We start from the raw sequence: 14,544 nt of genomic DNA, 5'->3' as shown, positions 1-14,544 counted from the left end.
CCATCTACTACATATGCCTGTGTTGGGGGTACACGGGGGCAGCCTTTCCCAACTGAGCCAGCCACGTACCGGGGAAGCAAAATACTCCTTTCCCAGCAGCAATAAGGTGTGTGGCTTAAATTCAAGATGCCATTTGTACAAAATTGCCTCCCATGGTGAAATAGAAGAGGCAACAGGGAGCACTTCCATGCTACTTCCGTCCCAAGCTAGAGAGTGGGGATATGAATGGTCAGGATCTGATTTGCTAGATCTTTCTGCAGGTCTGAGAGAGTGGGGAGAAGAGAAGATGGAAACTGGTACTTGGTTCACATGTCGGACCTCAGCTTTCATGGGAAGTTTTTAGCATGGCCGGTCCCCGAACCCCTGGAAAACATGAAAGGCCTTGCCTGTCAGGCCTCAGATACATACTTCTTCAATTACTTCTACAAGTTTGCTCTTGAGGTTTTCGAGTTCAATGGCTAACATCTTCTTTTCCTCCTGAACAGACACAATTTGATCTCGAAGTTCTGCATTTTAAAAGAAAAAAAAAAGGAAAAAATATAAACAAACATATTTTAAAAAGAAATCAATCTTGTCAAAAGAATTGAAAACACAAGCCTATGTGCAGCTCATGGTCACGTTATTTAATAATTAAAAGACAAATGGGCCCTGGCTGGTGTAGCTCAGTGGATTGAGCGCAGGCTGAAAACCAAAGGGTAGCCGGTTCAATTCCCAGTCAGGGTACATGCCTGCATTGTGGGCCAGATCCCCAATGGAGGCCACATGAGAGGCAACCACACATTGATGTTTCTCTCTCTCCCTCCCTCCCCCTCTCTCTAAAAGTAAATAAATAAAATCTTTAAAAAAAAAAAAAGAAGAAGAAAAAAAAATGAAGAAGCAAAGGACAATGGAAATGTCACTTCCGTGCCCTCCAACAACAGCCTTTTGAGTCATTTTAAGTCAGGCAAACTCACTATGTTAAATGCACCAGATCGGTGTTTTATTTGCCTTCTACCAAACCCACATTCAAGAAAACTATCTGGCATTTTAGACGCAAAATTTTTTAAGCTTTGAAACAAACTGTTTAAGCTTTAAAACAAATTAGGGCATCGTAGTAATTTCTTTTCTATTTTATAATGGCCATGGGCTCTTGTCACAATACAATATAAACAATTGGGCGGTTAACAATTTGGAGATTTTGATTTGAAGAGAAATATCCTGATTTGCTGCCAATTTATAGCCCTTAAACATTATTTTAACTGACTCAAAAATATAACCTATTTGAAAAAGGGTTAATTCTAGTAATTTTCTCTCCAGAGTTGTGGGTGTTTTGTTTCTTAATTTATTTCATATTTCTGGTTACTGGGATTTAATGAAAACTGTGTTATTAAAATGAAAATATTAGCCACTGTGAGTGCAAAAGCTTCTGGTGTGAGATTCAAGTTACTTCCCCCACTTACATGTTTAAAAATATACATGGATTAACACAGAGTACTCAAATTTATACCCAGGCTTCTGGTTTTGCCACTTAGTTCTTAACTGCTCTTAATTTCTTACCCTTCTGCAAGGACAATAAGAAACCTGCTATGGGGTTATTTATAAATTAAATCAAACTTTTTACATGAACCCACTTAACGGAGTTCTCAGAGACTTATTTCAAAATCGCTTTGTCTATTGGCCCCCCCGAATGAAGAACGAGAGACCATACTGTTCAAGACCTAACCAAAGGGAGAATTATGAACAAAAGAAAACCCTTTAAACTTCCTCTCTCTTCACCAACATAAATATTATTATCCTAGGTTAAGAGAGGGAAGAGTCAGTTAGAGATGACTTTCTTTATACAATCATCCCTTGGCATCTGCAAGAATTGGTTCCAGGACCCCTCAGACAGCAAAATCCATGAATGCTCAAGCTCCTTATATAAAACGGCATAGTGTCTGCATACAACCTAAGCACACTCTCCTGGGAGTCCTCCCCCCAAAATTTGATTGTTAGCCATGTTTACATATAATTTTTTAAGTTGTGATGAATCACTCTGTACTCCAATTGAGAAACATTTTCAGAAGAAAGAGCCAAAGTCATCTTATCCTCAGGTTTTATATAGAGGTCCGCTGGGAGATGGCTCTTGGCAGGGCCCTACAGACCTTTTAATAACATGGGGAAGAGGGTATGTGTGTATTTCCATTCCTACAGGTCCTGTCTGGCTACCAGCCAAGATAATAGAGCCTTATCATGAGTGAAATAGACACCAAGCTCCGCTACCTGGAGGTTGGACAAGAACCGATCAACTGACAGGCCAGATGGTCCAGCTGACCCTGAACAACCAGAAGGAAAACGGACACCCACACAGTCACTCACAGGCCTGGGTCCGCCAACAGAGGAGGATGAGGTCAGCCCCAATGACAGGGGCTGAGGCTCAAGCGCCTCCTGCAGAGGGCAACAACACCTCAGTGCCCTATAATGTTCCCTTTAGGTGTGTCCCCACCACATGGGGGGACATCAAGGCTCTTAATGCTCAAGCAAAGGTCTTACCGAAGAAAAAGTGTTCCAGAAACTCCATAATAATCTACATTGGCTGAACCCTAAAAATTGGCTCAATGAACTGAATCTATGAGTTTGGGTCATGGCAGCCCTTGGATGCCCCCTTGTCTTAATCCTTGTTTGTGCTTCACGATGTATTTGGAGGTCGTTTGCTCAAGATTGCATTCGGGAACAGCAAAGCAGGCTTCACAGGATTTTATGCATTCTTTCTTAGGCCTGATCTTCCCTGGGGAACCCACCCTTTCCAGCACAGGGCCGCACTCACCTCTCACATTGTTTCAGGCTTAGGTTGAGCAGGGGAAGTAAGGCAGCCAAGAGATTAGGAGATTTCTTGCAGACAGAATGAGGACTCAGGCTATGTCAAAGCCAAGGGGTGAGGGTCCATCACCCCCTTTCTCCATAGACCCCCAAGTTCTTCCCTGAGGGCCCCTTCATGATCATGCCTGTCTTAGGTCGTCCCTCCCTTGAGGAATCTTACCCATCATTGGCTAACTGGACATGCACTGGGGGCCAGGCAGGGTGAAGTAAAGCCGGCAGAGACAGTGCCCCTGCCAGGGAGATAAACTTCATCTCCTCAGTGGCTTAGGGTTCCACATCTCTCACTCAGCCTTAGCCATGGAGGATTACAGCTTCTGAAACCAGGCAGGGAGGTTCCCAACACTCCTGTATATTTTAAATAATCTATAGATATAATATCTAATACAATGTAAATGCTATGTAAATAATTCTTATACTTTATTGTTTAAGAAAAACTCTGTATGTGTTCAGTACAGATGCAATCATCTTAGGTCGAACTACATAGTACATGTAGCAACAACATAACTTTGTTTCCAAATATTTTCTATCTGCCATTGCTTGAGTGTACGCATGCGGAACCCCATGATATGAAGGGCTGACTGTACTTTCTTCTTAATACTTCCAACTGAAATTTTGTCTACCAAGGTGACAAGTATGGCTTTTGACATGTGCACTAAGTGAAAATACCCCAGTAGTTACTGAAACAAAATCTGCTCTCCTACATCTTTAACATTCACAATGTGTATATATGTTTATGAATGAGTGTGTACTTAATAAATGTACCATGTGATCCTGCCTAACACCATTTCTTGCTAATCAACACAGTTGTCCAATACTGCGAATATGCAGCAATACTTATTTATAGCTTGTTTCCTGAATTAGATGAGAAGTTCTTCCTGTGCAGATACTAAGCAATTTGGGAAGGAATCTCCCCCAAAGATTCCAACAGAGAACCACACTCAGAAGTTGATGACTACATAGATTTTTATTCATTCTTTCTTTCATTTTATTTTCACCAAAAATATCTTAACATATGGTCCATATTCTTAAAAAGTCTATAGACTAACTGGCTGTTTGTCAAGACAATGCTTTCAAAAACGCCTAGTCCCCAACAAGACAGCAACCCATCAAGCACAAATGTTACACCCCATCATGATTCTCAACCACACTGTACCTTAGGGCACTGAAATCAGAATTTTTTCAAGATAAAACCCAGACATCAGAATTTTTTAAAGTTCCCATGTGGTTCCCATATGCAACTGGGGTTGATAAACATGAGCAAGAACAAGCCCAGTAATTAAGCCCGAAGCCCCACCTTTGATTTGCTTCTGGCACTGTACGGAGACACACGTCTCAGCAGCAGCCTCAGGGTCTGTCGCTGAGTCTTCTTCATCAATGTTTATCTCCTCAGTTATTACGTCAGGTCCCAGCTTGGCCATATATAACATGCTGATTCTTTTCAGTGTCTTATTTTCTTTATTGAGCTAAGGCGAGACATAAAAACAGTTATTTTAACAGCAATCAAATGAGTATCTTGGATTTTTAAACAAAAGACAAATTGTGTTCTTGTCTTACCTATTCATCAACATTCACAGCATGATATAATTAGAAAATTCATTAAATAAGGTTTTATTTACACTTTTTAATATTAAGGTTATTACTTTAAGTAAGACCTGATGCCTGGATTACAGCCAGCAGCATGTAAGAATGCTAGTTATAACTGATAAGAAATATAAGGAGAATTAAGATACAACATCAGCACAGATTAAACCAAAGATCAGTTTGATTATCTTAATTAAGGCACTTTATTTCAAGCCAATGTTTTCTTTATTGCTGTGCTGTGCACACCTTTTAAAGGTCTGTTTGCCCAGCATTCCCTGTTTTCTGGATGCTGCCACTCCTCTTCATTGTTCCTATGGGAACAGTCATGTTCCCCCAAAACACGGCTAATTACTACAGGGATTTGGCACATGCCCCAGGACTGGTCAAGTGGATCCCTTCTCGAGGGATCTGGAGGCTGGAACAGTGAGATGAGTTTCTTTCCACTGGACAGACAGAAGCTACTGGCAACCACATTCCACGACTGAATTGAGGAAGAGAGGAAGGCAGTCCGTACTTAGCAGAGCTGCAATGGAGCTGGTGTGAAGACAGAAGTGGAGAAAAGCAATGGAGCTAGGGTTTCCCACAGGGCTCCAGCCCATTCCTGAACTGCTTCTAGCTCGCAGATTCTATGGGATTCTCCAATCCCTCTGTAACAAATCCCTACTTTTTTTTCTTCTCTGGCTTGAGCTAGTTCAAGATGTGTTGCTATCTGTACAGAACGTTCTAGTGATACACAATAAAAGAAAGTTCAAGATATGTTTCCATGATCTCTACAAAGGGTTTGAATTCAGAGCAGAGAGAGGGAATCCAAGTTCATTAACGTATTTGTTATTCATTAATATAGCATTGAAATTAAGAACATTGTAACAATAGCCAGAGGGGAGTGGGGAGGGGATAGTGGGGAGAGGGGTCTATAGTAGCTACTATAAAGGACACAAGGACGAAATCAAGGGGGAGGGTAGAGGTAGGGGAGGAAGCTGGGACTGGCTGGGGTGGGGTGGAGGGATGGGGAGAAAATGCAGACGATTGTAACTGAATAAAAATAAATAAATAAATTTTAAAAAAAAGAAAGAAATGAGTTGGTTTTTCGTTTCAGTTGCTCAACTACTTTAGCTCATGTGTTTATGTGCATATAAACATTAGTACAAAGTACACACAAGGACTAAACATGGTCCAAGGTCCACAGGAGAAAAACATAGTTTTGTTGGTGTTTTCTCTTCTCAAGACTAAAAAATAAAGAAGTCTTCTCTTATTTGAGTACAAGAACATATTTCTAAGATTGATTTTTCTAGTATAAAATGTAAGATATAGAAATGCAAATGTATTTCCTTTACTAAGGGCCACTGACTACCAAAAAAGTTCTGAATTTAGCAAGTGACACTGCAAATAAACACAAACAGAAACATAATTCCTGAAAAGGCCACTGCCCTTCCCTACTGTAAACCTGACCCCAGAATGAGATGGTTAGTCTGGTACTTACGTAGTTTTGGCTCTTCATTTGTAATCATAATTAGAATCCCTCAGGGATTCTCTCGGGGAAAGCCCAGCCCATTTCAATCTGGGAGATCAAATTCTTACTCAATGACATTAAATCTAAATATATCTGAAGTCACCTGCTCTAGAGCACAAGAGGTGCTTCCTCTCTGGGGAATCAGGAAGAAACTCCTAGAAATGGCTAAGAATTCTTCCATGGATTCCTCTGGGGGAGCCTGGTGAGATCTTTTCAGGGAACAAGACACAGCCCTTTATGCCCCAGCCCTCCAGCTTCTAGATCCCAGGTTACACTGAAGACCAGGAACAAGATACAGAGGCCCATGACTTCCCAAACCCTCCTCCTTAAAATGGAAACTTGAGGTGAGCACTACTGGGGGGTCTCTGAACCATGAGTGTCACAGCATATATAGCACTTGAGGCTCAAGACCCTCGTCCATTCTGTCCCTACTGGTGTGGCTCAGCTCAGTGGACTGGGGTGCAGGATGCAGGCTGCAGATTCCATCACCAGTCCGGGCATGTGTGACAGGCAACCAATCGATGCTTCTCTCTCACATCGATGCTACTCTCCCCCTCTTTCTCCCTCCCTTCCCCTCTCTCTAAAAATAAATAAATAAAATCTCTTCTTAAAAAAAGATCCTTGTCAATTCTCAAGTCATGCCATTTTTTATAAATGTCAAAAAAAATAACAATTTGAGAAAAAAAAGGAAACACTTAATTTGTACTTCTGCATCCTAACATACCATGGTTCCCAACTGGGCACATCAGAATCTCTAGTGAGCTTTTAAAAAAAACCCCAATGCACAGGCCCTCCTCACCAGACCAAAATCTCTGGCAGTGAGGCCCAGCACAGGACCTTCTCAGAGTTTCCCGGGTGATTCCAATGCACATCAATGGTAAGAATCACTGATGCAGAGTGACGCGATGCCTTCGTATTTGCTTCTGCAAAATCGGTAGAGCAGAGTTAAGAACCAGCTCTACAATCAAAATGTCTCTACTTCTAGAATAACCTAGTATTTCAGAGTCAGTTTTCTCAGCAGCAAACTAAGGACAAAAATAGTCTCTATTCTATATTATGAAGATTAAGTATGAGATATTACATAAAAAGCATACAAAATACTGACATATAGTAAAAATTCAGTAAGCGCTAGCTACTAATAGTAACAAAAGTTTTAGTTTGTGCTCCTAATTTTCCTTTGGAAATCTTTGATCAGCTGATTTTCTTCAACCAAGGTATTTTTCTATACTTTTCTTCCTCCAGGATTGTCATGAAAATACCAAGTTTTTCCAATTGGTGCTGAATATATTACTTCCAAGGCCACCCATTACAATAATACATAATAACCTGACAGATAGAAGTTCTGCCCTCAAAAGAGTGTAATGCTTCTGTCAAACCGGGAACCAAAATCTACTAGCTCCTCTCTGGCTATAATACAACTACTCTATTTAACCACATTACTAACTCAAAAAAAAAAAAAAGCCAAACAAAAAATTTCAAAAGTGTTCCATAAAATATTACTTTAATATTTAGAAAGAGGGAATATAAGACACATACATAAGATGTTATGACTACACTAACTGAACACTTTGGAAAACTCTGAATTCACAAGTTTTGGCTATTTCTCCACAGTTATTATTCAACAAGTTATATAAGTTAATAGCATGCTACTTTTTTTTGGAGCCATTCTAAATCACAAGGTAAAAATGAATCTCTTATAATCCTACAGTAACAAAATCTTCAATATTCAAATTTAAATGGAGTTTTTTATACGGCACACAGTTTAACAATCATTTAAAGATACAAAACAAGTTAAACAGATTTGGCCCATTTAACTTAAATAGTTGGTTTACATTTATCAGTTTAACCTACACATTTTGGCAAAGCAAAGTATCCGTACTTGCTTTGAAGAAAATTATGCAAACTGTGTCATAAGAATTAAACATCCTGTTTGTCATTAATTTGAGAACAAAAATTCAGAAAAACAAGAAACTCTGCTGCTTAGAAAGCAGACCCTACTTTCAAGATGACAATGACACTTAAATCAGGACGTGTCACTCTCCTTTACTGGTCGCACGCAATGAAGCTACCAAACGCTGCATTCAAAGCTGCGGCATCTACCGCATCCAAAGAGAACATCTATGGGGTTTCACAAGTAGGTTTGGGGTTTTTTTTTCTTCCAATCCCCATGAGTTCATAGCATAGCCTCAAAAACAAACCATTTGTCCATTTTCAAAAAGGCTTCTTAAAGAACAGATGATAAACTGTATAAGGACCCTGTTGTCCAAACAATTGTAACAATGACCTTACAGATTAGTAACACAATGACTCATGTCCAGGGATGACTGTGACAGTGACCTGGCAGCTTTGCCACACAGCCACGCCTGGGCCACCTTCTTGGAATCAGTGGGTCTGGGGTGCTCTTGAGAAGCCAGCCCTGCGCTAGCCTGACACTGAGGACAAGACAACTCTAGCCCAGAGAGGTGACTTCTCTCATTCAAAGTTACCTGTTCAAATTAAAAGGGGGGAGGGACATACAATAATTGTTTTTTAATTATTATATGAACCACCGACTAAAGTGCGTAATGAAAAAAGCAAAGCCCACCCCATTCTCATTCCAGGACTACCTCTAGTCCCTCCTGTCATTTAAGACAAGGCAGCAGCATGGGGGTCATAGGTAACTTGCCCAAAGTCACATATGCCTAAAATGAGATAACCAGGAGTAAAACCTGCATCTACCACCTCCCACGCCACCAATCTCCATAAACTTGGCCAGCCCCGAGAGCTAGTCGGTATTCTTCCTTTAGATCAGGGGTGTCAACCGCATTTCCACCAGGGGCCACATCAGCCTCGCGGTTGCCTTCGAAGGGCCGAATATAATTTCAATTCCTTAACAGTTAAGGAGTAGTTACATTTATACAGTCCTAAAGTTATTTCGGCCCTTTGAAGGCAACCACGAGGCTGATGCGACCCCCGGTGAAAAATGACTTTGACACCCCTGGTTTAGAAGTACTATTGCAACAGGAATACTTACTAATAACAGGAGAAAATAGAGATTGTTCTTAGTCACTACAAGATTCAGAGCATCTAGTAGGTTCTGAATATGTTTTTCCCTACTTGTTCCAAAAGAAATGAAGAGAGGGAAAAGAGAATCCACACAGTCCTATGGACCAGCGAACTCTGGTGATGTGCAGCAGGGTGGAGGTGAGATGAGAGCGCCCATGTTATCACTGTTCTTAAGCAACAGCCTGCACTGCTGTGTATTCTTTAAACAAATAACAGAAGAGAAGTTACATAAACATATTTATAGTCTTAGTTAGATTCTGACTGCCTGTCTTATGAATTCTAATGCAGTGTCATTATGCAAACAATTAAGCAAGCAACTCTAGCAAGTATACTGTTAATGTATACAAATTAGACAGATAGATACACAGATAGAGAGATACACAGATAGATATGTAGAATTTCAGTCCCACGAAAAGGAATACTTTAGAGGCAGGTAAAGAAACAACCAGCATTACTAATGAAATTTGGGTGAAAATTGCTATAATCCATTTTCTGATGAAATGGTTCAGATGCATTTTACCCAGCCCAAAATACAGAAGACAGAGATAAAAACATTCTTTAATAATAATGTACTTCTGATGAGACAGAATATAGAAAATTACACACTTGGTAAATTCATCAGCTAGAAGCAATCAGCGGAGCACTGGAGGTCACCTTTTGCATGCCCTTACTTTGCTTTCACAAATAATCACCTGAATTGTAAGGCTCGAGGCTGACTTTTTCATCTGGTCCCAATAGAAAACACTCACTGCTCTTTTCTGTCACACCCGGTTAGCTTGAAACTTGGTTAGCATTTTAACCAAATGCAGAGCCACTGGGAAAGTCCAGTTCAACAGATTGCTCTGGGGCTATTTTTCAGAGGCAAAAAGCACAAATGCTGAAATACACACAAAAGCTCCTTTTACAATAAAAACAACCTTTGCACGAAGACAGATATTTACATGATCATACCCCAGGGTTCTGAGACCTTACAACTCTTTCCTCACCGTCAGAGTCGAAGACAGATTAGAAAACTAAAACAGCCGAAAAGGAGAGAATCTACTGTATAGAAAAGCCAGTAGAAATTTAAAGGCTCAGGTAGGATTTCTTTACTTGGAAGAGTCTCACCTTTGTTGCCAAAGCTTCAGCACTTTCTCGACAAGTCTTCTCTATTTCAAGATGGTTCTGCATGAAATTAACTTCCTCTATAACCATGTGAGAAACTGGGAATGAGAGAAAAAAAACGTCTCAGCATTCAAAGATTAGTCAGCTCTTCCAGAAGCCCACACATCTTGTCCCATGATTGAGAACACTCAATTCTTCAGCTGGCCAGGCCTTCAGGGATCGCGAAAAAGTGTTTCAGATGCTGCCCTGATTAAATCTTAGCTAATATTTGAAACAAAGAAAAAGAGAACACAACAAAGAACTTTTGTGGCTATCACACATATTTTAAGAAAGCTATTTAGGATAACTTTTAACTATTTTCTATGTTGCTGTATACAGGACCACTAAATGAAACAAAAGAACCTCTCACAAATAAAAAGTGAGAAACATGATTTCCTTTGTCTAGCGGGATATAACAGATGGCTCTAACAAGGAAAATTAGCTAAAGAAAAATTTTAAAAACTAAATCTTGATCTCAGAAAACAGCAGTAACAATGTGGCAGCTTGGCCAGCAAGGTTAGCAACAGTCGTCTTTATTAGTGACAGAGGGGAGTTTACTGTTATTTAATAAACTTCAGGAACAAGAAGTACAGCAGCAAGATTTGTGTACTACAGTATGATGATAATAGATGCTAGTAAGTTGCATCCCAGACTGTCAGGAAGATGAGGAAAACTAAATTTTATCTGATACTTTACCAATGCTAGAAAAATAGTACTTTTTCAGGTTTTAGTGGAGGGGAGCTGGTTTATATATATTGAGATGTAAAGGTACAAAGTAATTTGGAACTTTGTAAATCAAGTAAGGAAAACATGAATTCCTTTCACCCATATTTCTAGTTAAAAGAAAATGCTCAGAATCTCAAACTTGCTTAACTGGAGACATGCATACTTACTGACATTTGTTTGGCTTAAAACACAGGAAAACTAAGGATACCCAAACGTGAACACCAACCAAGTTAGGCAAAAAGCACTGGGCTCACGTAGCACAAAGAGAGATTACTTTTGCTTCATTTAAGCTTAATTAACCTGCAATTATGATTAAACTCAGGGGAAAAAATTTCTCTCTGAATTAAATACAAAAATGTATTACTTCCTAAGTCCGTCCAAAGTTCTTATTATGTTAATATTCAAATTCATAAAGCAGCACTAAATGGCCAGAAACGTCTCTAACCTTGACATTTTTTCAGGGGTAATAGTAATCTGCGGCAAGCGCAGGCCAACCAAAAACCACTTAACTAATTAGTAGTTGCAGTCCCCGGGAAAAACATGAATCAACACTGTTATTACAAGTGGCACATTTGAGTGGCATCTAATTATGACTTGATGAGCACGATACTTGCATTATCAACATTACTACTGCATCCCATCAGGGCCTAAAAGCTGCTGATGGCATTGACTTCGAGAAACTCCCACTCAATGGTACAGCAGCACCCAACAATCGGCTTGGCAGGGGCCCCCCTCACTAAATGACACGTTAAGCGTAATTACTGGTAGACATTGTAAATAAACAGGATTGGAAGTGAAAATTGTACCAAGTGCATAAGACACAATCTGACACATTGGAAGTGGCAGCCTTAATTGAGAGTTTCTTTGACTGCTCAAGATCATTTCAACTGCATTTCTCAGACGACAGTGATTATAACTGTGGAGACAGACGGCATAATGGTATCAGCACTGCTGACAGAGCAGTGAATTAAATTGTATCTGCTGTTGTGTGAAAGCCTTGATGAGAGGTACAGATGCCTTAGTGGTCTTACCATTATAACACAATGGTCATGTTGTCATCAACCTTTCTGGCTCCAATTGAAAAGAAATGATTGTGTGTTGAAGCTCTCCCCCTCCCCCCTCCACGCCACCCCCCTTCTCCGCTTCTATCTCTGGTTCTGAATAGAACCAATTTTCAGAGAGCTATGAAATCACGCAATAGGTCCTAAAATGCAGCTGCTTGGCATACAAACGGGTCCCCATTAAACTGGAATCACACACAATATGTGTTTATGCCAGAAGAACAAATAGAAGCTGAACACAGACCAAGTTTATTCACACACACAAAGCCCATGTAGCTCTTCATCAATATAATTGCCTTTTATATTGTAGTTTAAATAATAGGCTCTATTATTTCCTTAAAATCCTAATATTCCTGGCACTTTATCACTATATTTACAAGGTAGGTTCTTCAAAAATGTGAAGGAAAGAGAAAAGAAACCTATACAATTTTTACAACATCAAATATTACTTTGAATTTTTAGCCTTAACTACTTGACATCTTCTGCCACAATCTGGTATTTCCACTATCATAACAAAAACATAAACACTCTGCATTTTTCATAGGAATTTGACTTTTTATTCAATAACATTCTTGCTCATGGGAGAGTAAGAAAAATTATTCCACAGTAGCAAGGTTTAAGCCTAGCAAAAGGAGAAAAAAAAAAACGCTTATTTTCCCAACATTTTGTAAAAAGCTTCCCTTTAATTTAACTTGATAAACTTAGGTAGCACTAGCCCACCTTTTCTCCAATTCTGATATGGAACACCCCGTCAGGGAGGGTTTTTATTTCTTCCTCGAAGTGGGACCAGTAGAAATTAAAAATCGTGCCTCAGTTTTTAGTGAAAATAAATTACCCCAGCCCTGGCTGGTGTGGCTCAGTGGACTGAGCACCGGCCTGTGAACCAGAGCCACTGGTTCGATTCCCAGTCGGGGCACATGCCTGGGTTTTGGGCCAGGTCCCCAGTTGGGGGCGTGTGAGAGGCAACCACACACCTGATGCTTCTCTCTCTCTCTTCTTCCCTCTCTTTCCCCCTCTCTAAAAATAAATAAATAAAATCTTAAAAAAAAAATTACCCCAACAGTAAATTGGTATCACAGAACCCTACTTACCAACTTCCTAGATTCAAAAGGGAAGAGCAGATTTCAAAGGGCATTTATACCTTAAAGACGCATCACTGCATTTCCCAAACCAAAAGTCAGGTGACATGACACAACACAGGATTTTTTAAATACACAAATATCTTTGTACCTTTCAAAGGACCAACGTTTTAAAAACCTGTAATTGCTCAGTGAATGATTTCTCTTAGTCCTAAATTCGGGCGTGTCTCACAATACCCACAACCCATGACCAGTGCATCTAAACTGCCTCTAATTTGGGTGCCATGAAGGTTTAAAGCAAGAAAAAGGATGAGCTTTAAATAAAATGACCCTATTAGTGTAGTTAATGTTTTTAACAATGCTAATATTTTAGAACTACATACCGAGATATTTACAAATAAAATGATAGGATGGCTGGAATTAGTTTCGAAACAGTGTGAGGTCAGTGTGGGTGGGTGTGTGGTGTAGAAGGAGAACACTGGCCTTGAGCTGGCGACTGTTGAAGTTGTAAGCTGGGCACGAGACGGTTCCTTACACTATCTCCTCACTTTTGTGTAAGCTTGAAATTTTCCATAATAAAATATTTTTAATGACTCTGCAAAGGCCAAAATAAGGCCTAAAAATATAGCAATTATTGCTTCTATCAGTCGAGTTGAATCCACAAAGTTTGTCTCTCCTTTTCAGTGACCCCCAACACTCTCGCACACTTGACATCATGGGATGCATCGCTGCAGGGTAACTGGGTTGTCGTTTTTTTGTCTGTTTGATTTGGTCTTCTGCTATCTGTGAGCATCAGAGCAGAGATTCTGTTTTCCTCACGTCTGATTCGCTTGCACTTAGCACACTGCCATACACAAAGCCGGTCCTCATGTCTGTGTTTGTTTGAGTGACTGGGAAAATACATACGTCAGGCTAAGTTCCTCTGTGAACACCTTTTTACAAAAATGTTCTCCGTCCCATAGAATCTCTTAGGAAACCACCACCATCAGCACTCACTGAGCCAGCTTTGGATCGGCCATGTGCTAAACCCCTTACACGCGCCCCCTCACACCCTCACAGCCCTCCTGTGAGGTGGGTGTTTTCCCAGTGACTTTATATCTCAGAACACCGAGGCCCAGAGGAGTGAGGTAATGTATCCCAAATGAGAGCTCCAACTGGTAAAGCCCAGCCAAACTACTTCTGGGTGACTCCAATTTCTACATCCCCTTCTAATTTGTCACATTTAAAGGTGACACCACCAATGATGTTGCTTCCTGAGCAGAAACACCTCTCCATCCAGCCAACTCTTGGCAAGACTTCAATGCCAGGATGCCTGTAAAGAGTGCGTGATGAATGTATCGTAAGTCCTTTTGCAACACCACATAACGGAGAAAGGTTTTCATCGTCGTGAGAAAACAGCCATGAGAACTGGCAGGGATGGGAGCACTGGTGTGCCCTCGCCAGGCAGAGGGTCTCCCGCTGCGCGTGCAGACCTGAGAGGGCTTCATCCACTTCTACGTTCACAGGAGTCTGGGGAGCATGGCTCTGCTGCGTAGTGGTGTTTGCGCAGAAACACAGGGGA

General features: G+C 40.5%; 1 protein-coding gene across 2 annotated transcripts in view; it reads right to left on the bottom strand.

The window, feature by feature from the left end:
• Positions 1-14,544, bottom strand: part of SHTN1 (shootin 1) — a 95,977-nt gene that overhangs the window by 54,860 nt on the left and 26,573 nt on the right. For both annotated transcript variants that reach the window (XM_071221143.1, XM_024555566.4), the window contains 3 exons: positions 10,082-10,176; positions 4,133-4,301; positions 409-506 (listed from right to left, as the gene is read on the bottom strand). In XM_071221143.1, the coding sequence (XP_071077244.1) occupies positions 409-506; positions 4,133-4,301; positions 10,082-10,176 (362 nt within the window). The remainder of the gene's footprint in view (positions 1-408; positions 507-4,132; positions 4,302-10,081; positions 10,177-14,544) is intronic.

This window comes from Desmodus rotundus, chromosome 4, assembly GCF_022682495.2.
Source record: "Desmodus rotundus isolate HL8 chromosome 4, HLdesRot8A.1, whole genome shotgun sequence".
Classification (NCBI taxonomy): domain Eukaryota; kingdom Metazoa; phylum Chordata; class Mammalia; order Chiroptera; family Phyllostomidae; genus Desmodus; species Desmodus rotundus.
The sequence above is the reverse complement of the archived record's forward strand: the minus strand, read 5'-3'. Positions and strand labels throughout refer to the sequence as shown.